This window comes from Podarcis cretensis (genome assembly GCF_951804945.1).
Source record: "Podarcis cretensis genome assembly, chromosome: 14".
NCBI lineage: Eukaryota > Metazoa > Chordata > Lepidosauria > Squamata > Lacertidae > Podarcis > Podarcis cretensis.
The window spans coordinates 22,444,625-22,470,806 of record NC_137183.1 but is presented as its reverse complement, the minus strand read 5'-3'; the positions used below and the strand labels follow the sequence as shown (position 1 = coordinate 22,470,806).

The following is a 26,182-nucleotide window of genomic DNA, read 5'->3' as shown; positions in this document are numbered from 1 at the left end:
TTGCGGTGTTCATCTCGCTTTACTGGCCGAGGGAGCCAACGTTTGTATGCAGACAGTTTTTCTGGGTCATGTGGCCAGCATGACTAAGCCACTTCTGGTGAAACCAGAGCAGCGCATGGAAACACCGTTTACCTTCCCACCGGAGCGGTACCTGTTTAACTACTTGCACTTTGATGATACTTGCACTTTTGAATTGCTAGGTTGGAAGGAGCTGGGACCGAACAACGGGAGCTCACCCCGTCATGGGGATTCGAACCGCCGACCTTCTGATCGGCAAACCCACAGCGCCAGTTCACTTACCCATATGCTATAACAAAATAACACTTAGTGTGACATCCTTAACAAGCTGGGAAGCACAACTGGGTCAACACCAGATGTGGGGAACAGGTGTCCCAGCCCCCTCACTGTGTATAGGCTGATTCTTGGTAAGCTGGTTGTCTTAAGCACAGAACATGTTCCAGTCCCACAGCAGCTCCTGCCTTCTGGTTAATAAACCTTTGTCCAGATCAGTTTGTGGTAATCATAGAATTGTAGCGTTAGAAGGGACCCTGAGGATCATCTCGTCCAACCTGCTGCAATGCAGGAATATGCAACTTTCCCATTATGGGGTTTGAACCTGCAACCTTGGCATACGAAGTACCATGCTCTAACCAGCTGAGTTATCCAGGCAGAGTGCTTGACTTTAAAGGTAAGACGGATATCAATACCAAATGAATCAATCTAAAATGGAATGTTCACTGGCCTTTGCAGTTGACCAAAAGGTTGCACTTTACGTTTGACGGGTACAGTGGTACCTCGGGTTAAGTACTTAATTCGTTCCAGAGGTCCGTTCTTAACCTGAAACTGTACTTAACCTGAAGCACCACTTTAGCTAATGGGGCCTCCTGCTGCTGCCGCGCTGCTGGAGCATGATTTCTGTTCTCATCCTGAAGCAAAGTTCTTAACCCGAGGTTCTATTTCTGGGTTAGCGGAGTCTGTAACCTGAAGCGTCTGTAACCTGAAGTGTATGTAACCCAAGGTACCACTGTATATCCAAAGCAATGCGTGTGAAAATAATGCCAACAGGGGTGTGATCTGTTTGACTAGGCAGCAAACATTCTTTAGGATGACATGTTAGATGAATATTCAGTATTTGATGAGTCTTTTTATGGTAAAATGTGCAGATGTTAGATGTTAGTGGGACTTGTTGGCTCAGTTATAATTTAGCGCAAAGCCAAACCATGGTTTAAAATGAACATGTGAGCCTTTATACTCCCCGTGAGGAGATCACAGCTTTTTTAATGCTTCTCAGGCATTATTCCTGCTGCAAAGAAGCTTCAATCTCCTCTCTAGGCACCCACACATGCAGATTTACAGTAAACTGTGGTTACATGTGAACTGGGTCAACATCTCCATCTGGACTGTATTGAGTGTGGCTGAAAATGTCCATACTCATACAACTTCCCATTGCAACATGGAGATTTGTACCTGGAAGTTGAATGTTTTGGTCCCTTCTCACGATGCAGAAACCTTTATTTTTCTCTCTTTTAGATATTTATTAACAATGAATGGCATGAATCAAAGAGTGGAAAGAAGTTCCCTACCTTTAGCCCTTCAAAGGCCGAGAAGATCTGTGACGTCGAAGAGGGGGACAAGGTATGTTTGATTTCCTTCCTTGAACCTGGTTGTTGATAGCTACATTTTGTGCATTTGGGCAACACAATTGAGCGATCAACCTGGGTTTGTTGTTGTTGTTGTTTAGTCGTGTCCGACTCTTTGTGACCCCATGGACCAGAGCACACCAGGCACCCCTGTCTTCCACTGCCTCCCGCAGTTTGGTCAAACTCATGCTGGTAGCTTCGAGAACACTGTCCAAACATCTCATCCAGTGTGGTGTAGTGGTTAAGTCTCGTAATCTGGGGAACCGGGTTCGCGTCTCCGCTCCTTCACATGCAGCTGCTGGGTGACCTTGGGCCAGTCGCACTTCTCTGAAGTCTCTCGGTCCCACTCACCTCACAGAGTGTTTGTTGTGGGGGAGGAAGGGAAAGCAGAATGTTAGGCGCTTTGAGACTCCTTAGGGTAGTGATAAAGCAGATATCAAATCCAAACTCCTCTTCTTCTGACCTGGAAACATCACAAAACGGGGGACGGGGTGGAACAGGGTGTTTGCAGGCTTTTTCAGCAGGCGTTCCAGTTATACACAATTTCACACCAACATGCAGTGACCCAGAATGCCACCTTTGCGCAGACGGGTGTTGCCTGTACTTGGTTCCACTTGAAATGGCAGAGTTCCTGTGACAGGGATAGGGTTCATTTTAAAGGGGTTTCTCCTGATGCCAGATCTTCAAAATGGAGCAGGGCCTAAGGAAGGAAGAAGCCAGAACTGGCTTTCAACCCTCCCAAGAGGCATGTGGAGGGGCACCATTAATCATTAAATACATTAAATTACCTATTATGTGACTAACATAAGTGACTGCCATTTGTATTTTTTGCACTGCGAACTCCATAATGGCTTGAGCTCATTTTGGGCATGCTTTTTTTTTAAGGGGCTACCAGTTAGTGTGGAGTTGGGCGCTGCAGGAGCTATGTATTGTCCTGATTTGTTTGCACACAACAGTTGTTGATCATTTGTTTTGATTTATTTGAAGAGAGAGAAAGAGAGAGATGCATTTATTTTAATGTCAAGTTGGCATACAGAGTTTTTATACATACATTCTATCAACAAAGTTAACAACATAAACTCTCATTTTGCATAACTAGCACCTAAATCTGATTAAAAAGGGGGAAAGTGACAAAAAAGGGGGGAAAGAGAGAGAAGAAAGCTTCCCATTTTGTTCATATTTTGTTTAATGGAAAGAGAGAGTGACCTCACATAAAAATGAAGATTTACAGACAGGCAAAATAAAAGATTAAATAGGCTTGGTTTGTTTAGGTTTATGCCCTAAAGTGGGGAAAGGAGACTTTGCATCGCATCAAGCAACTGTTATCCTGCTGTTGCAGATTCCCATCGCTTTCCTTATCACAGAAAATCTGTTTGCTTTTTAAACAGAAGTAGACTTCTGTGCAAGAAAGCCAAACCAATTTTACATGTGAAAAGGATCTAGGTGTCTTAGTAGACCACAAGCTTAACATGAGTCAACAGGGTGATGAGGAGCAGCCCCCCCCCCAAAAAAAGCTAATTTTAGTGTCCTAATCAAGGGAATAAGAGTTCAAGTTCTATTCTGCCTTAGTTAAGCATGATTTGAATTGATTTTAGAATGCTGTGTTACTTTTATTGTTGTTAGCCGTTCTGAGCCTGGCTCCGGCTGGGGAGGGCGGGATATAAATTTATTTATTTATTTATTTATTTATTTATTTATTTATTTATTTATTTATTTATTTATTTATATTTTATTTTATTAAGCCCCAGCTAGAATACTGTATCCAGTTCTGAAAAGGATATTGGCAAGCTGGGATGTGTGCAGAGGACGACCAATATGATAAAGGGTCTGCAAAATAAAGCCGCCTGAGGAATGGTTGAGGGAGTTAGGTACATTTAGCCTGGACAAAAGAAAATTTAGAGGTGATAGGATATCCATCTTCAAATATCTAAAGGGGTGTCTCACGGAAGATGGAGCGAGCTTGTTTTCGGCTGCCCAGAGGGGATGACCAAAACCAATGGATTCAAATTGCAAGAAATGAAATTTCGAGAAAATATTAGGAAGAACTTTCTGGGAGTAAGAGTTGTTTGACAGTATAATTGACTACCTGGGAAGGTGGTGGACTCTCCGTCACTGGAGGTTTTTAAGCAGAGTTTGGATGGTCATCTGCCAGTGCGTTGCAGGGGGTGGACTAGATGACTCTTGAGGCCCCTCCAACTCTACAATTATATAATGGTGCATCCTGCATTGCTCAATAAGTGACATTCTGGAAATCCTCTTTGCCCACTGTCTTTTTATTAGGGGTATGTACAGCATCTTTGAGAGATATACCCCCCACACCCACCCTGCAAATATTACACTGTTTTGCTTGCTGATTGACTTACGGCATTTTATTGCACTCTGTTGTACATTATATATTTACAAAAATATTGGTATACCACTGTGTCACAAAAAATCAAAGCAGTTTACAGCAATAAAAAACACAAAAGCATACAATAAAAACAACAGAAAGGTAAAAGCAGACACCAATTAACCATTGTGGAAGGACGCATTCCTGCATAGGCCAGGTGGAATAGAAAAGTTTTTTAGCAGGCATTTAATAGTGCCTGGTGACAGCTGTGAGGGATCTAGTCCTCCGTTCACTAACCCCACACTTTAGCCTCATGTTTATGCCTCTGTATTGCAACATCCATGAAACATAACACTGATTAAGCACTGGGTGGGTTATGACTGGAATGTCTGCCCTACCCATAGAGTTTTCTTGTCTGTGCGGTTTTTTGCTTTGGGCCTCCTTCGTAGTCTTGTAACTGAGAGTTGATGTGGGCCTGACCTTTTCCGTTGAGGAACTTCAACGGAGTGTCTCCATTTCTGTAAATAATGACACTGCAGTATCTTGGACCACACAGAGGTATTCAAATAATCTTCTGGGAGCTATGAAGGTCAAACTTTTTAACCAAATGTAGTCACATGCCAAAGCAGGGATTGTTCACCTGCTGTGATTCTGCGAATGATGCTTTGAGACTTGGAAGTGTATTTTGTTGGACAACCCAATCAATACCTTCTTATGTTCACTGTTTTGAGTGGGTGGAAATATACTTCAGCTAGCCACTGAGGGCAGAAAAAGAATCTTCCAGTTCCTCACCTGGAACATGATTTGGAAGAAACTTTCAGATAAATTTTCCTTTTTGAGGGTTTTCCCACAAACTGCAGGAAGATTTCAACATTGCCTCCTTGACAACTCTTTCCAAATTTCTCTGCCCACGAATAGAGTGAAGGACTTTGAACATAGCCAACTAAATATGTATTTTAATATTGTTTATGGTGAAGAAGCCCTCAGTGGGCTTGCCCTGCCCCACTTCTGGTTCTCTCTGGGCCCATTGCTTTCTTCATCTGCTAGTATGAGCATCTAGTTTCGTGCAGAACTGAGCAAACTAAAAATTGTGCACATAGAGAATTTTCTTTTTTTTTTTCATTAAAAGAATATTTGGCAAAATCTCTCTGTTGAATTTCACCACTCACAAATAGGGTGGACATTTCCATTTGATTCGCCTGTATTTGGAAACTTCAGAATAGGTTTGCCTGGTGCACCACTACTATCTTCTAGGCCAGGAGTGGCTAAACCACAACCTCTGGGCTATATTGCCCCTCAGTGATTTTTGATTGCCTTCAAAGCTCCCCCCCCCCATTTGACTAGTTACCGTATTTTTCGCTCTATAGGACGCACCCGACCATAGGACGCACCTTGTTTTTGAGGGGGAGAACAAGGAAAAAAAATTCTCCTCCTCTCTGCTCAGCGCCCCTTCAGCGAAGCGGCAGGAGAAACGGAGCCCCTTCCATTTCTCCTCCCGCTTGGCTGAAGGGGCGCTGTGCTGCTCTCCCTCTCTGCTGAAGCCAGGAGAGTCTTGCTCTCCTAGCTTCAGAAAAAGGAACCCAAAGCCTCCGGAGCGCAGCGGGAACTCGCTCTGCGCCCCGAAGGCTTCAGGCGGCTATCCCCTCTCGCTCTCCAGGCTCCAGCAAAAGCAATGCGAATAATAATAATAATAATAATAATTTATTATTTATACCCCGCCCATCTGGCTGAGTTTCCCCAGCCACTCTGGGCGGCTCCCAATCAGTGTTAAAAACAATACAGCATTACATATTAAAAACTTCCCTGAACAGGGCTGCCTTAAGATGTCTTCTGAATGACAGGTAATTCTTTATCTCTTTGACATCTGATGGGAGGGCGTTCCACAGGTCGGGCGCCACTACCGAGAAGGCCCTCTGCCTGGTTCCCTGTAGCCTCACTTCTCGCAATGAGGGAACCGCCAGAAGGCCCTCGGTGCTGGATCTCAGTGTCCGGGCTGAACGATGGGGGTGGAGATGCTCCTTCAGGTATACAGGACCGAGGCCGTTTAGGGCTTTAAAGGTCAGCACCAACACTTTGAATCGTGCTCGGAAACGTACTGGGAGCCAGTGCAGATCTCTCAGAACCGGTGTTATGTGGTCCCGGCGGCCACTCCCAGTCACCAGTCTAGCTGCCGCATTCTGGATTAATTGCAGTTTCCGGGTCACCTTCAAAGGTAGCCCCACGTAGAGCGCGTTGCAGTAGTCCAAGCGTGAGATAACCAGAGCATGCACCACTCTGGCGAGACAGTCCGCGGGAAGGTAGGGTCTTAGCCTGCGTACCAGGTGGAGCTGGTAGACAGCTGCCCTGGACACAGAGTTAACCTGCGCCTCCATGGACAGCTGTGAGTCCAAAATGACTCCCAGGCTGCGCACCTGGTCCTTCAGGGGCACAGTTACCCCATTCAGGACCAGGGAATCCTCCACACCTGCCCGCCTCCTGTCCCCCAAAAACAGTACTTCTGTCTTGTCAGGATTCAACCTCAATCTGTTAGCCGCCATCCAACCTCCAACCGCCTCCAGGCACTCACACAGGACCTTCACCGCCTTCACTGGTTCTGATTTAAAGGAGAGGTAGAGCTGGGTGTCATCTGCATACTGATGAACACCCAGTCCAAACCCCCTGATGATCTCTCCCAGCGGCTTCATATAGATGTTAAAAAGCATGGGGGAGAGGACGGAACCCTGAGGTACCCCACAAGTGAGGGCCCAAGGGTCTGAACACTCATCCCCCACCACCACTTTCTGAACACGGCCCAGGAGGAAGGAGCGGAACCACTGTATAACAGTGCCCCCAGCTCCCAGCCCCTCTAGACGGTCCAGAAGGATGTTATGGTCGATGGTGTCAAAGGCCGCTGAGAGATCCAGCAGAACTAGGAAACAGCTCTCACCTTTGTCCCTAGCCCGCCGGAGATCATCAACCAGCGCGACCAAGGCAGTTTCAGTCCCATGGTGAGGCCTGAATCCCGATTGGAAGGGATCCAAATGGTCCGTTTCCTCCAGGCGTGCTTGGAGTTGTTCAGCAACCACCCGCTCAATCACCTTGCCCAAGAATGGAAGATTTGAGACTGGGCGATAGTTGGCCAAATTGGCCGGGTCTAAAGATGTTTTTTTAAGAAGCGGTTTAATGACCGCCTCTTTCAGCGGGTCTGGGAAGGCTCCCTCACAGAGGGAAGCATTCACCACCCCACAAAGCCCATCGCCCAGCCCTTCCCGGCTCGCTTTTATCAGCCAGGATGGGCAAGGATCAAGGAGACAGGTGGTCGGTTTCACTCGTCCAAGCAGCCTGTCCACATCCTCGGAGGTAACAGATTGGAATTGATCCCATATAATAGGACCAGACAGAACTCTAGCACTCTCCCGCCCTGGCCCTGCTCCCACTGTGGAGTCTACCTCCTTCTGAATCTGAGCGATTTTATCTGCAAAAAACTTTGCAAAAGCATTGCAGGAGATCTTGGGGTCCCTACCAGGCCCCGGTGGTACAGGTGGTTCCGATAAACTGCGAACCACCTGAAAAAGTCTCCTGCTGCTGTTTTCTGCAGATGCAATGGAGGCGGCGAAGAAGGCCCTCTTCGCCGTCGCCATTGCCACTTGGTAGGCTCGACGTTGAGCTCTAACCCGTGTCCGGTCTGATTCGGAATGAGTTTTCCGCCACCGGCGCTCTAGCCGTCTCAACGATTGTTTCATCACCCTCAGCTCCGGGGAGAACCAAGGGGCGGTCCGGGCTCCATGCAATCGGAGAGCCTCTGGAGCACGGAGGGAGCGCTCCCTCTGTGCTTCGGAGGCTTCTCATTGCTATCGCTGAAGCCAAGGAGCCTGCATTCGCTCCATAGGACGCACAAACATTTCCCCTTAATTTTTGGAGGGGAAAAGGTGTGTCCTATAGAGCGAAAAATACGATAAACTCACATCAGCTTCAGACACTACAGCTGTGCTGGCTGTGGCTAATGGGAATTGTTGTCCAAAACATATGGAGGGCATTGGGCTATGGAAGCATCTAACAGTGTGTTTCTGTTTATTTTGTGTTTGGTCTTTTGTGTGGTAGCCTGATGTCGATAAAGCAGTAGAGGCAGCAAAAGCAGCCTTCCAAAGAGGATCTTTGTGGAGACAAATGGATGCTGTGAGCCGAGGAAGGCTCCTCAACAAGCTGGCCGACCTCATTGAGCGAGACAGAGTGGTGTTGGCGGTAAGTGATGTCTGAAGTGTGTCTGGTCTGGAGATTAAGGCAGAAAACATTAAGAGCCTACTTATGCTGCAATGCGTAAGCCATTGGTTCTACAATACCAAGGGTGGCCAACATGTGCCCCCTACATGTAGTTGGACCTCAACCTTCCTCATTCCCAGCCAATAATCAGAGGTGATGGGAGATGCCTTCCAGAAACTTCTAGGAGGTTGTGGGTTGGCTTCCCAGTTCTTGGCTCTGTTTCAAAGGTTAGGCAACTTATGAGATTACAACTTTTCAGCTAACTTCCTTCCTTCATTTAGACCAGGTAGTAAACTCTAGGTTTCAGGAGAGAGTGGAATTAGTGAGGGGGAGTGGTGGAAACCTTTTTCCTTTACAGCCTGAAGAAACCTACCTATTAATGTATACACAAACTCAGAGTTATAGAATATTGCTTCTCTGTCATTGGAGACACATATACCTGAATAGGGATGGGGAACTTCTTGTTGTTGGACTTTAACTCCCATCCACCCTGACCGTTGGCCATGAGGACTGTGACTGATGGGAGTTGGAGTTGTCTGGAGGGCCACAATTTCCCCATCCCTGAACTAAATGATGCTTTATTGAGAACCTCTAAAATATCACTTATCTGAAAATAGCATCAGTGTGTGGCCTTTTATGGCCTGAGGCAAAAGAGTAAATGATCCCCTCCCCAAGTAAAGGTTTACAGTAATCCAGACTAGCTATGTTACTTTGATACAAGACAGACAATACCACAAATGTCTCTCTGGGAGAAAAAAAAAATACAATAATAATAAATTCAATAACTACCAATTACTGCATATTCATGGCACCCAAATTGAGCTGCTTCACTCTGTCTAATGTAAGGGCCTACCCTGCAACTTTGGTCACCTACTGCTTCCACTGAATGGGGGGGAAATCTTCATGAGGATTAGACAATAGTAGTATGCAGAGATATGGAAGAAATTCAATTCAGTTCACATTGAAAGGGGAACTGTTTAATTCACACTTGCCAAAACAATATGTGAAATGAAACGCAGCCATCTTTCAAAATTTGCAGTTCTCTGAATTTCTCCAGCCAAGTAATGTGTACAAAAAAGCGAATATTAAAGTGTGCATGAAAATGCACATCTTACTGAAAATAGTATACAAAATGCATTATATTGGGGAAATTGCTTTGCATTTTAGGGGAAATTGCTTACAAATGACCATGTGTATATTTTAGGTGAAATTTGCACTAAAATACTGGTGAATTTCCAGAGGACTTGGGAGGGGGGGAAGTGAACTGATGTGGAAATGTAGATTGAATTTAAGATTGGAGGAATGATAAACCAAAATGGACAGGTTCACCCATCCCCAGTAATATACCCCCATAGCAAATAGAGTGGGGAATTGATATTTTGTTTCATTCCAGACCTTGGAAACAATGGACACAGGGAAACCATTTCTGCAAGCATTTTTCATTGACCTTGAAGGCTGCATAAAGACACTTAGATACTATGCTGGCTGGGCCGATAAAATTCAGGGGAAGACTATACCTGTGGGTAAGTTGGAGCTTGTGTCTTATACATGTAACTTCATAGGTCTGGCAAACAGAAGTACCCTGTAGTGAGGTTAGCCATGGCTAGCATATGGCTTTGGTTCACAGGAACAGTTCTCAGATTCCTTCCTCTTTGCCCTGATTCACAGGAAACCATAATTTACCTATAAACCAGGATTAGAAATCCACTTCAGACAGGCTGCCTGAAGCCTACTGCTGACTGCCAAACCATAGTTTGGCCATATTGCTGGGCTTTCAGCTGCAATCTTCCTTTCATATGCTTAGGAGAGAGGTATAAAGAAGGGGCTGGTTCACACATAATATGAAGCTACTGTTTAAGAAGCCATAGTTTGTTCAAGCAAACATAGTGCTTATAGACTATAAAAAGAACCCATGCCTTGTTTATCAAAAATTGGTTTTTCAACTACTCTTGCCTCCTGATTTTGTATTCTGGTCTGGGATGGAGTGGTCGAACAAACCATGGTTAAGGAAGGGTGCTTGGTTTACACATAACACCAAGCCTTAGTTAAAACAAACCAAGGTTCATAAGCAATGCTTCATCTTGATGTTTGTTGGCAGTAAACAAACCATAGTGAAGCCTCTGGACCAGATTTACATATAACGGTAAGCCATGTTCAGGGAAGTTTTTAATATGTGACATTTTAGTGTATTTTTCATCTCTGTTGGAAGCCGCCCAGAGTGGCTGGGGAAACCCAGCCAGATGGGCGGGGTACAAATAATAAATTATTATTATTATTATTATTATAAACCATAGCTTAGTAACTCATGGTTTAGCATGATGTATGAACCAGGCTTAGTAATCCAGCCTTCTTTATTTTGGTGGGGAAACAGATGTAGGGTCCCAATCTGGTTGGGAGTACTGTACTGGTTTTATGGGTGCTATGGGTAGTAAGCAGCAATTCCAAGGACAAAAAAGCCAAGGGGGTGTGCTTTTTAGCATTAAAAATGTTTTCCCCAGCTGCATTGGATCGTTGATCCTATGGTATCATTCACATCACAACCATCATAGGTAGATGACTTGCATTCTCAAAACTTTTGCAGATGAAAACTTTGTCTGCTTCACCCGACATGAGCCTGTGGGGGTTTGTGGTGCCATTACACCGGTGAGTAGAATGTAGTCTTCTGCATTTCTGGGGAAGTATTCTGTACTGCCGACATCTTGATTTTTGCCTGTTAAAGTGAATAATGTTAATGTTTCCTTCAATATCTGAGATTTCAAGACAATCTAGCCAACACACTTACAAGTGGCTTTGAAGAATGGATAAATAAATAAAATCCTCATCTCCGCTCACAATGTCAAATGTGGCTGCTTGAGAAGTAAATTGGTTTCCTTTAAACTTCGAAACAAGTTGTGTTTCTCATTCTGGATCATAACCTTTCTCCCCAGAGGTTTAGGATACAAATGCCCTGCTTTTCCCAGTCTTGACACAGAGAGATCAAAATATTGGTGGTGGCCTGCTAGGTAACTGCCAGTGTATGGCCTGTTAACTGAGCCCTGAGCCCTAGTAAGGTCCTGTTTCCTTTGTTCACAATTTTGGGTGTGTCCACTTCCACTTCCCTTCCATTGGAATATAGGAATCTGCTTTATGCAGAGTCAAGCCATGGACCCGTCTAGCTCAATTTTGTCTATACTGACTGGTAGTGACCTTCTAGGGCAGCCTTCCTCAACCTCTGTCCTCCAGATGTTTTTGACCTACAACTCCCATGATCCCTAGCTAGCAGGACCAGTGGTCAGAGATGATGGGAATTGTAGTCTCAAAACATCTGGAGGGCTGAGGTTGAGGAAGCCTGCTCTAGGGTTTCAGAAGGCCTATGTGGAGATGCTAGGAGGACTTTCTGCATGTAGAGTATATGCTCTCCTACTGAACTACAGCCCTTACGTAGTTGTGGGAGAAGCTGCTGCATTCTGAGCTGCAGGCAATATGAAGAGTCTAGTGCTAGGAGCTGCTTTTTCCGCATTAGGGAAAACTCCCAGCTAATTGCACCGCAGCTGAGACTTTGGAGTGGCTGGGGCGCTACTCTGTCCCTTGCTTAGCATAATGGTTAATCCAGCGTATCATGGCCAATTCTGTTGATTACGCTGCTGGGGAAGATCACCACCCGCAATTAACTCTACTTAAATCTACAACAGGTATTTTTGTTGGCGGAAGATGCTTGTAACTAGGCTGAGAATGTTTACACAGCTGTTGGAATAAAATACCACTCTGGGATATTTCCTTACCACTGCTGGGAGGTGGCCAGTATAGTGTTAGACTAGACTAGGGTTGACATCTGATGTCTCCAGGAAAACAAATGCATAATTTCACTGGGTAGACTGGAGACTCTACTGAGGTTGAACTTATTTTTTGCCTCCCTTTGGCCAGATGAAAGGATTAGAAGGAGCTACTAGCGATTGTGAAGAGATTTGATTCAGTTCACATTTGCAGCTGAATTGATTGAATTCACACTTTCTGGAACAATATGAGAGCCTGAAACACAGCTATCCTTCACAATTTGCACTTATTTGAATTCTGCCTAAAAGATGGTTATTGGTGAAAATAATTTGCAAAAATGCACAATATTAGGAACAGCTACTTTGCAAAGCTAAGTACATTAGTCAAAACTGCATATAAAATGCATTAGAAGCACTCAAATGCTGATAGATTTTCATGGTGTGTGTTTTTAAATAAACTAATAAATAAATTGCAAATTGCTGCAAAATGTGGAGAACTGAAGATTGGAAAAATGAGAAATGGGGAGAACCAAAAATGACAGGTCCTTCCATCCATAGGAGCTACTAGTACTCCAACTAGTCTAGAAGAGTGGATTCAAACCAAGCAGGCCAAGGTTATTTCCCAGTTCTACCTAAGAACCAAGGCTATAAACCTGTGGTCCTCCCAGTATTGCTGGACTACAACTCCTATCATCAATGGCCATGCTGAGTAGGGCTGATGAGGGGTGTCCAGCATTGAGATGATCACAGGTTTCCCAGCCCTTCTTTAAAAAGGGATTGTTAGGGATTGTGTCTGAAATGTTTATGCATGCAAATCATGTGTTCAGCTAAGGGAATCGAGACCTCTGTGGATTTATTTATTTTTAACATCACATTTCCATGTGGTCCTTTCACATAGTGGATCTATCTTTCCACCTATAGTTCCCTTCCTCTGTAGATTCCCTCTGGTCTTACAGAGCTGGGAAGATCTGCCTCATTTGCCCTGGATTAGGATTTTAAGAGCAGCTGCTCTGTGGTACTTGGCTATGATCTGCCAGCATTACTGGTATAATTCTGTTTGTCTGTGTATATGTGGAGACAAGTAGCACTACAGCGACACCTGGGGACAGGATAAAGTATTACAACGTCAACAGAAAAGCCAACTACGTGTTCTGTCTTGAGAAGAATCACGGTTTTAATATAAAAAGGGGGGCCATAAGTACTTGACAAAGTATATAACAATACGTACATGTGGTACAAACTCAGCTTCAGTGTGCAGGAATTGCCAATGCTACTTAGGAGTGTGTGGGGTTTTTTGGAGGAAGAGGCTGTAATGACACAATTGTGAAGCCGCCTTCTGAATTCCTAGAACAAGAGACAAAGTATAGAAATGGTAGCAATGACATGCTCATAAGGTGAATGTCATGATCTTCTGTTTCAGTGGAACTTCCCATTGCTCATGTTGATTTGGAAGATGGCACCTGCTCTGTGTTGTGGAAACACCTTAGTTGTTAAACCTGCTGAGCAAACCCCACTTACTTCACTATACATTGGCTCTTTAGTCAAGGAGGTGAGTAATGTAGAAGCCAGCCAAATGAGCTTATGCGGCTTTACACACTCAGTGGGGGGGGGGCGACTTTTGAGACCCTGCCCTGTAATTCCAAAGGAATGGAGGTTTGATGACTGGCAAGGAGTGGATGTGCTCTTTGTGCTTAAATCATACATCCCAGTGGCACCCACTCACCCTAACAAAGGGCACAAATTCTCCTTTGCATGCCACCCCACTCCCATGCAATGAATGGAAGCCATGCCCTAATTTTTCTTATTCTGACTCTGGAATAAAAGATCTCTCCCCCCCCCCCCCAGGCAGGATTTCCTCCAGGTGTGGTTAACATTGTGCCGGGATATGGTCCCACAGCTGGAGCTGCTATTTCTACGCATCCTAACATTGACAAAGTAGCTTTTACTGGGTCAACAGAGGTAGGTGATTTTCAACATTTGTGTTTGCCTCTCTTCTTGCCACTCTACAACCCCCAGTTAGTGAACTCTGGAAAGCACAGAAATTAAGCCTACATAGGATGTTTCCTGTCCCTTGACTGGCTCTCACCAGTATGTTTTGGAAGCATTTTCTGAGGCCGGGTACACACTATACCTTTAAAGTTACGTTCAAAGCATGCTATTTCCTTCAAATAATTCTGGGGACTGTAGTTTTACCCTTCAGAGAGTTACATTTTCAGCAACCCTTAACAAGCTACAGTGCCCAGAATTCTTTGAGAGAAAGGATATGCTTTAAAAGTATAGTGTGAGAGCAGCTATAATTTTTGTTGGGTGGTGTGGCTTGCGAATAAGCAGGCTTTGCATTGCTGTATATGAATAGTTCTTGATGTAGCAACTTCGTATTCTCAACAAGGCAGTCTCAAGAAAAATGTTGAGTTCTGCATACTCTGTCCGCCATTTGCCAGAGAGTATCTCCTTAAATAGGGACGCGGGTGGCGCTGTGGGTTAAACCACAGAGCCTAGGATCAGAAGGTCGGTGGTTCGAATTCCCGCGACGGGGTGAGCTCCCTTTGCTCAGTCCCTGCTCCTGCCAACCTAGCAGTTCAAAAGCACATCAAAGTGCAAGTAGGTAAATAGGTGGGAAGGTAAACGGCGTTTCCGTGCACTGCTCTGGTTCGCAAGAAGCGGCTTAGTCATGCTGGCCACATGACCCGGAAGCTGTACGCCGGCTCCCTCAGCCAATAAAGCAAGATGAGCACCGCAACCCCAGAGTCGGTCACAACTGGACCTAATGGTCAGGGGTCCCTTTACCTTTATCTCCTTAAATGTTCCGGAAGAGCCCAGCTGGGTCAAGCCAAAGGCCCATCCTAGTCCCTTGTCTTTCTAATAGCTAGATGCCAACGGAAAGCCCACAAACAGGACCTGAATGCAACAGTGCTCTGCTCACCTGTGATTCCTGGCAGCTGGTACATTCCCTCCAACAGCAGAGGCATAACCCAGCTATTTAATATCCATGAACTTATCTAATCCGCTTTTAAAGCCATCACTACCTCTTATGGGTGGGAGTTCCCAACTTTAACTATGTGCTTTGTGAAGAAGTATTTTGTCTGTCCTGAATCTTCCAACATTCACTTGCTGGTCCCAAGTTTCTCATGAGCAGAGAAACAACTTCTCTCTGCCCATTTCTCCATAAAGGTAAAGGGTAAAGGAACCCCTGACCATTAGGTCCAGTCGTGACTGACTCTGGGGTTGCGGTGCTCATCTCGCTTTATTGCCGAGGGAGCTGGCATACAGCTTCCAGGTCATGTGGCCAGCATGATTAAGCCGCTTCTGGCAAACCAGAGCAGTGCATGGAAACGCTGTTTACCTTCCCGTTGGAGTGGTACCTACTTATCTACTTGCACTTTGACATGCTTTTGAACTTCTAGGTTGGCAGGAGCAGGGACTGAGCAATGAGAGCTCACCCCATCAGGGAGATTCGAACCGCCGACCTTCTGATCGGCAAGCCCTAGGCTCTGTGGTTTAACCCACAGCGCCACCCACATCCCTTCCATTTCTCCATACCTTCCACAGTTCTCTAGCATGCCCCCACCCCAATGTGTTTTGCTCTTGCGTGGTTTGTTCATACACCCACGTCACCCATGCAGCCCCCGTTATGACATATATTTGCAAACTGCACCTTGGTTATATTCAGTCTAAACAGTGATTTCGTCAGATGCCACTTTAACAGAATCCCTGATCCGCCCCGTGCATTCAATGTTTGTGGTTCAGAGCTTAATACCCTCCTTGGCGCACTGCCAGCGGCATCTGCGGTGGCATTCTCTGCATGCTTGATATGACCTTGTATAATTATGGTAAATTGCTGTCGGCACCGAAGGTCTCTCTCAAATGTCTAAGAGCCGGACAACTGAAGACCTTGGCATGTCACACCACCTACTGGTTGAGTTTGGCATGGCTCTTCCTGGTTCCTGCAATGGTTTGTGGACTATTCCATAGGGGAGCATAGGAAGCTGCCTTAGAATCATAGAACTGCAGAGTTGGAAGGGACTCTGAGGATCATCTAGTCTAAGGTTGCCATATTTAAAAAAGTGAAAATCCAGACAAAAATGTTTGTTTGTTTTTTGTTTGCTTGTTTGCTTTTTGCCAAAATTGTTCAGCCTTTTATTTTTGTTTTGGCCAAAGTTGTTGAGCTTTTTATGGCAAAAACAAAAAACCCACCACCCTGTTTTTAAGCTATTTTTAAAGGAAATTTGCACACACAAAAATCATCACTTCTGACATGGGCTGCCATTTTAAGCAATTTTCAAAAATTCCACCAGGACACCATTTTTGGTGGACAAATCCTGGCTATGTCCAGGAAATTCCAGATGTAGGGCAGCCCTAATCTAGTCCAGTTGTCCTAAATGGGGATCGAACCTGTGACCGTAATGTTATCAGCACCATGCTCTAACCAACTTGTGCTATCCTTTAAATGGAGTCAGACCTGTCGGCCCATCTAACTTAGTACCTTCCATGCTGACTGACAGTAGCTTTCCAGGATTTCAGGCAGGGTTCTGTCCCAACTTTAACTGGAGGTGCTAGAGATTGAATGTGGGACGTTCTGCATGCAAGGCAGATGCTCTACGAGAGCACAACGCTGTAAAGAGGTGTGCAGAGAAGAACAGATTAGGACACAGAGCTAGTGTGGGGTGCTGGCAAGGTTTCTCGTTGTGAGATGGACCCACATTTCTGAACCTTCACCAAACAATGAACGCAACCAAGAAAAATCTCTGGCTTTTGTGCTACTTTTTACCCACAACTGAGTAACTTGAGTCCTGTTCCTTTGCAGGTCTGCTTGAAAGATATCTCTACAGGGTTTGCAGCCTAGAAAATATTCTTAAGCTTACTTCCTTGGAAGGAAGTCCCATGGAATTTCATGGTGCTTCCTTCCAGTAGCCATGGGTAAGATGGCTTTGTAAGGGTGCTTCCAAAGGAGAACATAGTTTCTGTATTATTTAATAATAATAATAATAATAATAATAATAATAATAATAATAATTGTATACCATAGATCTCAGGTGGTTCACAATAGAAAAACACAATATAAAAAAACACAAAATACATACATAATAAAAACAACCCAATATTCCCTCCCTTCCTCAACATATTTTAAGAGGGCATCAGATGTCAATAAGCCAAAGGCCTGGTTATTTTAAACTCCTTCTGCTCCATGTGAGAAAAGGGTGATTTGCCTGTATTTCATGGCTGCTTTCTTCCTGGTGCAGGTTGGAAAGCTGATCAAAGAAGCCGCTTCGAAAAGTAACCTCAAGAGGGTGACGTTGGAGCTTGGTGGGAAAAATCCCTGTATTGTCTGTGCAGATGCTGACTGTGAGTGTGGCTGTTGCCAATAGTGCTAATATTGAAAGGGTCAAGCAGAAAGTCTGTACTGTCTTTGGAGAAGGCCTTGGAAGTGGGGGGGGGGGGAATAGGGAAGACCAAATAATGAGACACCGTAAGCCAGTGGCATAGCCTGGGTTACCAGTGCCCGGGGCTGTGCAGAGGAGGGTAGGAGGGAGGGAAACAGATGGAGTATGCATGCACATTCAACTGCAGGAGATCGCAGCCACAGAGATAAGAGTTATTCTGTTGTCTGGAGAGGTCACTTTTTGATTTGCGTGGAGAAGCCGTTTTCAGTGGAGCCCAGTGATGGAAGCTCACAGCTGTGTTGAGGCAGTACAGCTGTTGTGCCCCCCCAACAGTTTTGTGCCCTGGGCGACTACCACTGTGGCCTCTCCACGCTATGTCACTGGTGTAAGCAGTAGTGTAGTGGCAAATTCAGAAGTGCAGGTTCCTTCACGATAGTCATAGCCACACCTTTCAAGGGTTATTCAATAATCTTATACCTATCCAATAAAAATTAGGGATGCATTTCAACAATCAATGCAGGTCTCTCTGTGTTGCCCTTCAGCTAAATTTACTATTTTCTGTGCACGTACATGGGTGAATGATTTGGAGTGTTCCAGTACCTTATTTTGGCAAGACTCAAGAAGTATTTTCCTTGAAGTTCCATTGTGTGAAACAGAACTTGCACACCGTTCTCCTGAAACTGAAGCACCTTATGTGTTCCTAAATGCTTTGCTCGGGAGCACACAGAATAACAACTCCTTGGTGTTCTTCCTGTTTGCCTTCTCCAGAGTGACCCTAGGAGCCTATCCTCAGTAGCTTGTTTCCTTTCACTCTGACTGTAATCAGCAAAGGATGAGAAGACTTCTTCTCAATGGCTCAAAAACTCAACACTGTGCTGCTTGGATGGCTCGAAGCCACCGGAGACAGAGACCTTACTGCAGAAACAGTAACAGTCTTTGACCCACTGCAACCCTGGACCACTGGATGTCCAACAGAGGTCACCATATTGGCTGTAGGTGATGCAGAGACCAGTGAAATGGCCTGGCTTGCTTATAACAGCCTGCTTTTTCTCTCTTTGCATTCTTTTCTGGCTTTCCAGTGGACTTGGCGGTGGACTGTGCCCACCAGGGTGTCTTTTTCAACCAAGGGCAGTGCTGCACAGCTGCCTCTCGAGTCTTTGTGGAAGAGCAGGTGTACCCAGAATTTGTCAAGCGCAGCGTGGAGTATGCAAAGAAGCGGCTTGTGGGGGACCCATTTGATGCCAAAACTGAACAAGGACCCCAGGTAAACTATTGTTTTAATTTAAAAAATGCCCATCTTTTGCTGCCTCCTTTCCTGAGGTGGAACAACAAATGGCAACTCCAAGTATCAGATATTCCGTTTCATCCAATAATTTAGGAAAGGCAGGCGAAACAGATGTCAGAGATAACTCAAGTGGAAAGTGGTCACTTTCAGCTCTGGGAATTATCCTGAAGGTATCTCGGTTAATTAGATGTCACATTATTAGATGTTAGGATATAATCTATGGTGCTAGTAAATCCTCTGGGGGAGATAAAAGTAAAATAACCCTCTTGATCCCCTTGACCGTGCCCATTACATAACAAAGGATTATGCTTAATTATAAGTTCACAAAGATATTTCCCAGCGTGGTTAGAGGTGGTGGTTCGCCCTCCAAGTTTAGTCCAGAAATGGCAACTCCACTTCCCAATTGAACTGGACTGGTCCTGGTTTTTATGGGTTGTATCCAAAGTATCACTAAGTGAAAGGTAAAGGTAAAGGGACCCCTGACAGTTAAGTCCAGTTGCGAACGACTGAGGTTGCAGCGCTCATCTCGCTTTACTGGCCAAGGGAGCCGGTGTTTGTCCGCTCCATACAGTTTTCCCAGGTCATGTGGCCAGCATGCGCTTCTAGTGCAATGGAATACTGACACCAGAGCAACGCACGAAAATGCCGTTTACCTTCCCGCTGGAGTGGTACCTATTTATCTACTTGCACTTTGACGTGCTTTCGAACTGCTAGGTTGGCAGGAGCTGGGACTGAGCAAAGGAAGCTCACCACGTCGTGGGGATTTGAACAGCTGATCTTTTGATCGGCAAGCCCAAGGCTCAGTGGCAGTATACTTGTTCCACCAGTGGGATGTTTTGCACCAGTGGAAGGCTGATGTGCAAGAGCAGGTTTCTGGTGATGTTGTCGTGCCATAGTCTATGTTACACAGCACATTTTTGTCAACCCAACTGTTGTGTTGTATTCTTCTGTTGTTGAATATTTAAAGTTGCCCGTGGTTTCCAGGAACTGGTATGCAGAAGCATTGCTGCCTCCAACTGTGGAAGGAAAACATAGCTGTCATGGCTAGTAGCTGACAACAGCCCTCTCCTCCACGAATTTGTCTAAGCCTCTTTCGATGCATACAAAAGTGTGCTGATCTGGAGAAAACTGCACTAAAATACTGATGGGGTTTTCATGAGGATTTTGTTAATAATTGCAAATTGGTGCAGAACTGTGAAGTGAATTTAAGATTAGGGGGGAAAATAGAAACTGAGAGAACAACAAAAACGACATACGCATTGATCTCTGCCCACAACAACTGTGCTGCTTTCCTCCCCCCCCCCCTTTTCTGACAGATTGACCAAAAACAGTTTGACAAAATCTTGGAGCTGATAGAAAGTGGCAAGAAAGAAGGAGCCAAGCTGGAGTGTGGTGGTTTAGCCATGGGAGACCGAGGCCTGTTCATAAAGCCAACCGTATTTTCAGAGGTCACAGACAACATGCGCATTGCTAAGGAGGAGGTACAGACATTTTTATTTTAAGACTGGACTGTCATGTTATAAATTTGGGGTGTTCATCTAGATGTCACCTTTGGGTTCCCCTCTGAGCCTGTGATTTTATATTTCTTGGGTGGAATTTCTGCACATGTAAACAGACCATTTTTTATTGTTTTTGCTAAAGTCGTCAGCCAGACTCCTTCAGGTTAATTACTCTAGCCAAGAATCTTCAGGTAATATTTTCTGTGGAACACTTTGACCTAAGCTTGGCATAACAAAGCCTGTTAAATACTGCCCTTGTTAAGTTAAACAAAGTGTTCCATAGAAACTATTATAGCTGAAGATTCTGGAAGGCATTTTGGACTGAAGGGAAGTGCAGTTTGCTGAGAATTGTTGGGAGACCGCGTTTATCATGGCAGCTACAATTTCAAGAGTTCCCTTGAAAGACGGATGGACTGTTGAATTGTTGTGTGAATTGTAGGCCCCGGGATTCTTTGGGAGAAGCCATGGCTGCTTCAAACAGGATACTACTTCAAATGTCTAATGCCCCCTCAAGATGGAAGGGGGGCTGGACATGGGGGGTGGGGCTGTAGAGGCCTCAGTCCAATGGAGTTGACATGTCTGTTAAGTAGCGCAGATGAAAAAACTTTCTGACATTTCAAGCCCTTTGACAGTGAAACGGACTCCCTCAGGAGGTGGTGGGCTCTCCTTCCTTGGAGGTTTTTAAGCAGAGGTTGGGTGGCCATCTGTCATGGATGCTTTAGCTGAGATTCCTGCATTGCAGAGGTTTGGACCAGATGACTCTCAGGGTCTCTTCCAACTCTATGATTCTATGAAATAGAAGGTTCATTTTCCAGCTTATTTTACTTTATCCTCTTAGGATTTGTATGATATCTAAATGACTGACAATTGATTAGAATCAATGTGATTGATTAGAATGGGTAAAGTATTAAATGTAACTGTGTATTACTGTAGTACACTGCATTAAGCACATCTGTAAATTGATATCAAGACCATTACATAAAAATATGAAAAAGGAAATGGTTTTTGGAGGGGAGGAACCAAATTTGCGGATGTTCTTAGTCTGAGCCAAAGAAGGAGCCTTCCTGTTGTCCCATTTCTCCCACTGCCAGATTTGTGACTTCTGCTGTTACTTTGGCTTGTGTCTCGCCTTATTTGTATCACTTCTCATTTTGAGTTCTGTAATATCAAACGAACCAGCCACCGTAAGAAGGAATAGGGATGTGGCGACCTGTCAAAGAGTTACGGCTGTTGTAAAATTGCGGCATTTCACATGCTCCATATCCCAAAAGGCACTAATGTCAAAGTAATCAGCAACTTTTATTTCAAAGGCAGGTGATTGATTCAACTAAACTCATTCATCAGTTGACGGCCCTGACTCTATAATGTGTTTGCAGATTTTCGGACCCGTGCAGCCCATAATGAAGTTCAAAAACATAGAAGAAGTGATAGAAAGAGCCAACAGCACAGAATATGGGCTTACAGCTGCTGTGTTTACAAAGAATTTGGATAGAGCCCTAACGCTGGCATCGGCACTGCAGTCTGGGACAGTCTGGTAAGATTTTTTTTTTAACAAAAATTGCTCAATATTTAAGGTGGGCAAAACACTGCACTGACCTTTATGCCACCTTGCCCCTCTTCCTTTGTTATAGGCAGTGACCTCTATGTTGCTATGGGCAAAGAGGGTTGTGGGTGACTCATAGCTCAGTTGGTTAGAGCGTGGTGCTGATAATGCCAAGGTTGCAGGTTCGACCCCCGTATGGGACAATTGCATATTCCTGCATTGCAGGGGGCTGGACTAGATGATCCTCAATGACCCTTCCAACTCACTAATTCTATGAAGCGTCTTGCAGGCTTGGTTTACCACCCCTGCTTCACAGGGGTCTACTGAGCTGATGTATAAAGGCGCTTGGAGAATCTGAAATGTAATGTATGTTGCTAATATCTTTGCTTCTTAACGGGGCTTTCTTCCTCTCCAATAGGATCAACTGCTACAATTCCCTTTTTGCACAAGCTCCCTTTGGCGGCTTTAAAATGTCAGGAAACGGGAGAGAATTGTAAGTAGTATTGTTTCTTTCTTTTTTTAAGGGGCCTTTTCATTTATTCATTTCTGAAGCCAGCTTGGGGGAAGCCTTAACTGTTGAAGAGCTATCCTTTAAAAATATATATATATTCATTTTTCTTTTTCATCCATTACATACATCTCAGTTCCTTAATATTTATTATATATTCCTCCCTCCAGGGCTTCCCCCAACTTCCGCTTCTGGTTTGTTTCTCTTTTCACCCACTTTGCAATCTCCTAACAGAAAAAAGTTATGAATAACATAACATCAAGCTTAAAAACATAAAAATAAAAGTAAATACACTATAATATTTCACTATTTTCTAAACATTTTCTAATACTAATAATGTGAAGGTTTATTTAAATAACTGTTGAAGAGCTATCCTAATGCTTTAAATGTACAGCATGGCGCATGTGTCATGTGGAAGCACATACACTGAAACTTCAAAGATATTTCTCTCTCTTCTTGCAGAGGTGAATATGCTCTGACTGAATACACAGAGGTGAAAACGGTCACCATTAAACTGTCGCAGAAGACTCACTGAGTGAGGAATGCCACGAGACCTAAAACTCTGACGCTCTGAATGTTAATGTATAGTGGGGGGTGGGGGTTGCTTAAATCTCGCCGGGGGGGAGGAAAGTAGCTAAACTCTTTAAAAAGCAAACCATCTACATAACATGTTCGGGTTCTTTAAAATTCCAACCACTTTGTTTAGACATTTGTTTCAGGCCAAAACGGATGCATGCTGAAGAGTCACAAAATAATGAATGTTGATACGCATGAGCCATGCTCTGCAGCCAGCCCTGCTCTACTGGCACCACATGCGCTTCAGTAGCAATTAGAGAGGCAACAAAAGGCCTTGCGGTCGGAAGCAATCCCTTCAAATCACACACGGCACTTGGTCCAAATTCTGCATCTTTGACATGTGCTTAGGGGCGGCTGTGGTTGTGTGGATGTGCGTGTTAGTTGATTCACCAGCATGGCTCCACATAGGACCCTCTCTTCTGATGATGTTGTTGTTGTTGTAAGAAAAGGGATATAGGGCACACAGGACACACTTATATGCCCAAGGAACTCACAGCTTACAGTGATTTCGCTTACGCGATTGCAACTTTATGCAGCTGGCGGGAAAATAAACAAATGCTGAGCCCCGAAAAGTGCTTTATAAGCCTCTCTGCCTTGCTTCCCAGGCTCTAGGAAGGTTGTGTGTATGAGCTCTGAGATGCTCCAAACAGGGATGGTTCCACCGGGGAGCAGGTCAGGGGGTTCCTGACATTATGCAGTTATGTGGGGACCTCCAGAACCTAACCCTCACGTAATCTGCAAATTACCTATGCACCTTGTTCCCTAGCACAGCACCTACAAAGTCACAGATCCCTGATGTTTAATGCTGCATATAAAACAATGGGGCAAGAAAGTTTTCAGAACAAGGTGCTGAGGGCAAGGAATAAAAAGATTGGGCCACCCCCACACTGTATATTTCCCTCGTGCGGGGGCCTTGGACCCCACACTGTATATTTCCCTCGTCGCTTGTGAGAAAAGTCAGCTCAAAATTTCCTCCTTAGGAGGTGGGGCTGGTTTTTTGTGGGTCCTTCCTCAGGCGGTTTGAGAAGACTTTGAGGATAAAATAGCCAGGCTTCAGCTGAAGTTTCAGCCTACGTGACAAGTCCATAATTTCTGACCCGCTCATTTTGATGGACCACGTGCCTAAAGTGTGCATAAAATTAGAGGCCTTATTTGCATTTTTTTTACAGAGCTTCTGTAGTCAAGTCATTTTATTTTATTTTTTTAAAAAACCCCTCTCCTTCCCCTTTGCTAACCCTGTGCACTGTATTGTGTGTGTGTTTGTGTGGAGCAGATGAGTGCAGATTCTGAGTTTTGCAACTCCACGATGTTGGGATAACTGCTGCATTACAAGCAAACCAAGGCTGCTGCCCTTGTACAGTTCTCTCCAATTTTTGCAAGGGGTTGCACAAGAGAATATACCACTGGATCCAGGCATGGCTGATCTTCTTGGCGAAATGAAGCATTGCCCCATACAAAACTGCAAACACTCTACCTGCTTGTCGTCTTACTGACAAGCAGCCCAAGGGGAAGAGATGTAAATCTGGCTATCAATTTCTTTCTCCTCTGTCTCAACGTTGCCCCCTTGTGGAACTTGGCAAGGGTGAGGATGTTGACAAAATTAGACTCAATTGGCTCTGGCTCCCCCTACTGTTGGGCTCCTTGTCTTCTGCCCTACCAGCCCCAATGAGCACCAACCACTACTTACTGGATCAAGTAAAACTGGTGTGAAGCCTTTGGCTTGCAGACCTCATCCTTTGACTCATGAGATCCTTTTGGCCAAGCCACTCCTACTTGCACTGCATCAGAGGCGGTACATGACATCAGGTGTGGGCTAGATAAAGATTTGGCTCTGGTATTTGGTAATCGCAGAGTGCGGGCTGGTTGTCAGGGGCTGTGGGGTGCTTTGCAAGGGGCATCCCAAGACCCTGAGAATCAGCTGGTTGTGAAAGGAAAAGAGAGGCAAACAGTAAAACAAGGCTACATGGGGAGAATTTTGATTCAGTTTTTCGTTTAAAGATGAAGGTCCTAATTTGCACTTTCTGGAACCATACAAGAGCCGAAACAGGCCTCCTTTGAAATTTGCCAGTTCTCCAAGTTTTGTGATGCAGTTCTCAAGCAAAGGAATGTTTACAGAAATGAATCTGTTTGTGAAAATAGAGTATGAAAATGTATTATGTTAAGAGGGGTTGCTTGCAAAAATGTGTGCGTTAGTCAAAGCTGCAAAATGTATTTTATTTTGGAGAAAGCTGCATAAAAATGCCAGTGCTGATAAATTTTAATGAGGATTAAGGCAAAAACAACCCACCACAAATTACTGCAGAAAAGTGGAGAACTGAACTGGAAATTTGGAAAATAAGAAACTGAACCGCAAGTCCCTGACTTCAGCGATTATTAGTTGACGTGTCTGCTTCTTCTGAGTTTAAATCGCTACAATCATCATGCCATTTGAGATTCTATTTTCTAGTGGCTGAGAATATATAATATATATTCATTCCAGATCAAGTTTTTTGTCTTGTAACTACTTACTGTAACAGGGTTTCAAAAAGAAATTGTATACACTGAATTTTTCTACATTGGATTATTACAAGCATCATTAGGCACTAATTGTAAAGTACAATCCAGTAGAACCTTTATATTCTTTCATTGCATGTTAGTGCTTTTTTTTGTATGAAATATTACTTAAAATGTTAAAATATATAAATATATATATTTATAAATTAGAATGCAATTAATCTAATGTATTTTTAATTGCCATTTGTACATGGAAATGCCTTTTTTTTTAAAAAAAAGGGGGGGTTCTCTCTCTTGTAATATTAGCTCTATAATTAAAATGTTATAATTTTGTGATATGGCTCAGAGTTATCTATATGAGATGATTTCCATAATGTTGAAACAGTTGAGCAAAATTTAGATTCTGGTGCCAGGTAAGGATGCCTGAACAATTTGATCTTTTCAAACTGATCTGCACCTCATAGGAACATAAACTTAAAACTTGTCCGCAACCAAAGGGAAAACAAATCGGTTTATGACACTTCACAGAAAATGCAAAAAGTATGGATTGGGAATGCCTCGTGGAAAATCTGATTTTGAGGCATTTCAATTGAAGCAGCTCTTAAATCTGGTCTGAAATTCATTGAGATACCTTGGGAGCAGGAATTAAAAACTGGGAAACCTCTTATATTGGGGTTCCAGGATGAGATACTATGGAAAGCATGGCTGGCATGACCCAGGGGTCAGCTACAGCGCCAAGAATAGGCAATACAAAACAATGGGCAAGAGCACAAATAGTCAAGGCATGAGGACATCCTCCCAAGGGGGTGCCCAATTACTGAGGAAAATTTAAAGAAACAACTTAAGGTTTCAACTAACTGGTTCCAAATATGACAAATTTGTTTGCTTGCATAACAAAAAAGGGGCTCCGATCCCAAATGATGTTGGAAGCTTTAGG

The 26,182-nt window shown here is 44.3% G+C and overlaps 1 protein-coding gene across 1 annotated transcript in view; it reads left to right on the top strand.

Moving 5' to 3' along the window:
* The window catches only part of ALDH1A3 (aldehyde dehydrogenase 1 family member A3), a 31,658-nt gene extending 7,704 nt beyond the window's left edge, over window positions 1–23,954 (top strand). Inside the window, exons 2-13 of the mRNA XM_079954302.1 lie at window positions 1,531–1,635; window positions 8,050–8,190; window positions 9,602–9,731; window positions 10,790–10,851; window positions 13,381–13,509; window positions 13,806–13,919; window positions 17,201–17,303; window positions 18,421–18,605; window positions 19,943–20,107; window positions 21,502–21,659; window positions 22,087–22,161; window positions 22,639–23,954. Of these exons, the coding sequence (XP_079810428.1) occupies window positions 1,531–1,635; window positions 8,050–8,190; window positions 9,602–9,731; window positions 10,790–10,851; window positions 13,381–13,509; window positions 13,806–13,919; window positions 17,201–17,303; window positions 18,421–18,605; window positions 19,943–20,107; window positions 21,502–21,659; window positions 22,087–22,161; window positions 22,639–22,711 (1,440 nt within the window). The 3' untranslated portion in view covers window positions 22,712–23,954. The remainder of the gene's footprint in view (window positions 1–1,530; window positions 1,636–8,049; window positions 8,191–9,601; window positions 9,732–10,789; window positions 10,852–13,380; window positions 13,510–13,805; window positions 13,920–17,200; window positions 17,304–18,420; window positions 18,606–19,942; window positions 20,108–21,501; window positions 21,660–22,086; window positions 22,162–22,638) is intronic.
* The last annotated feature ends 2,228 nt before the right edge of the window (window positions 23,955–26,182 follow it).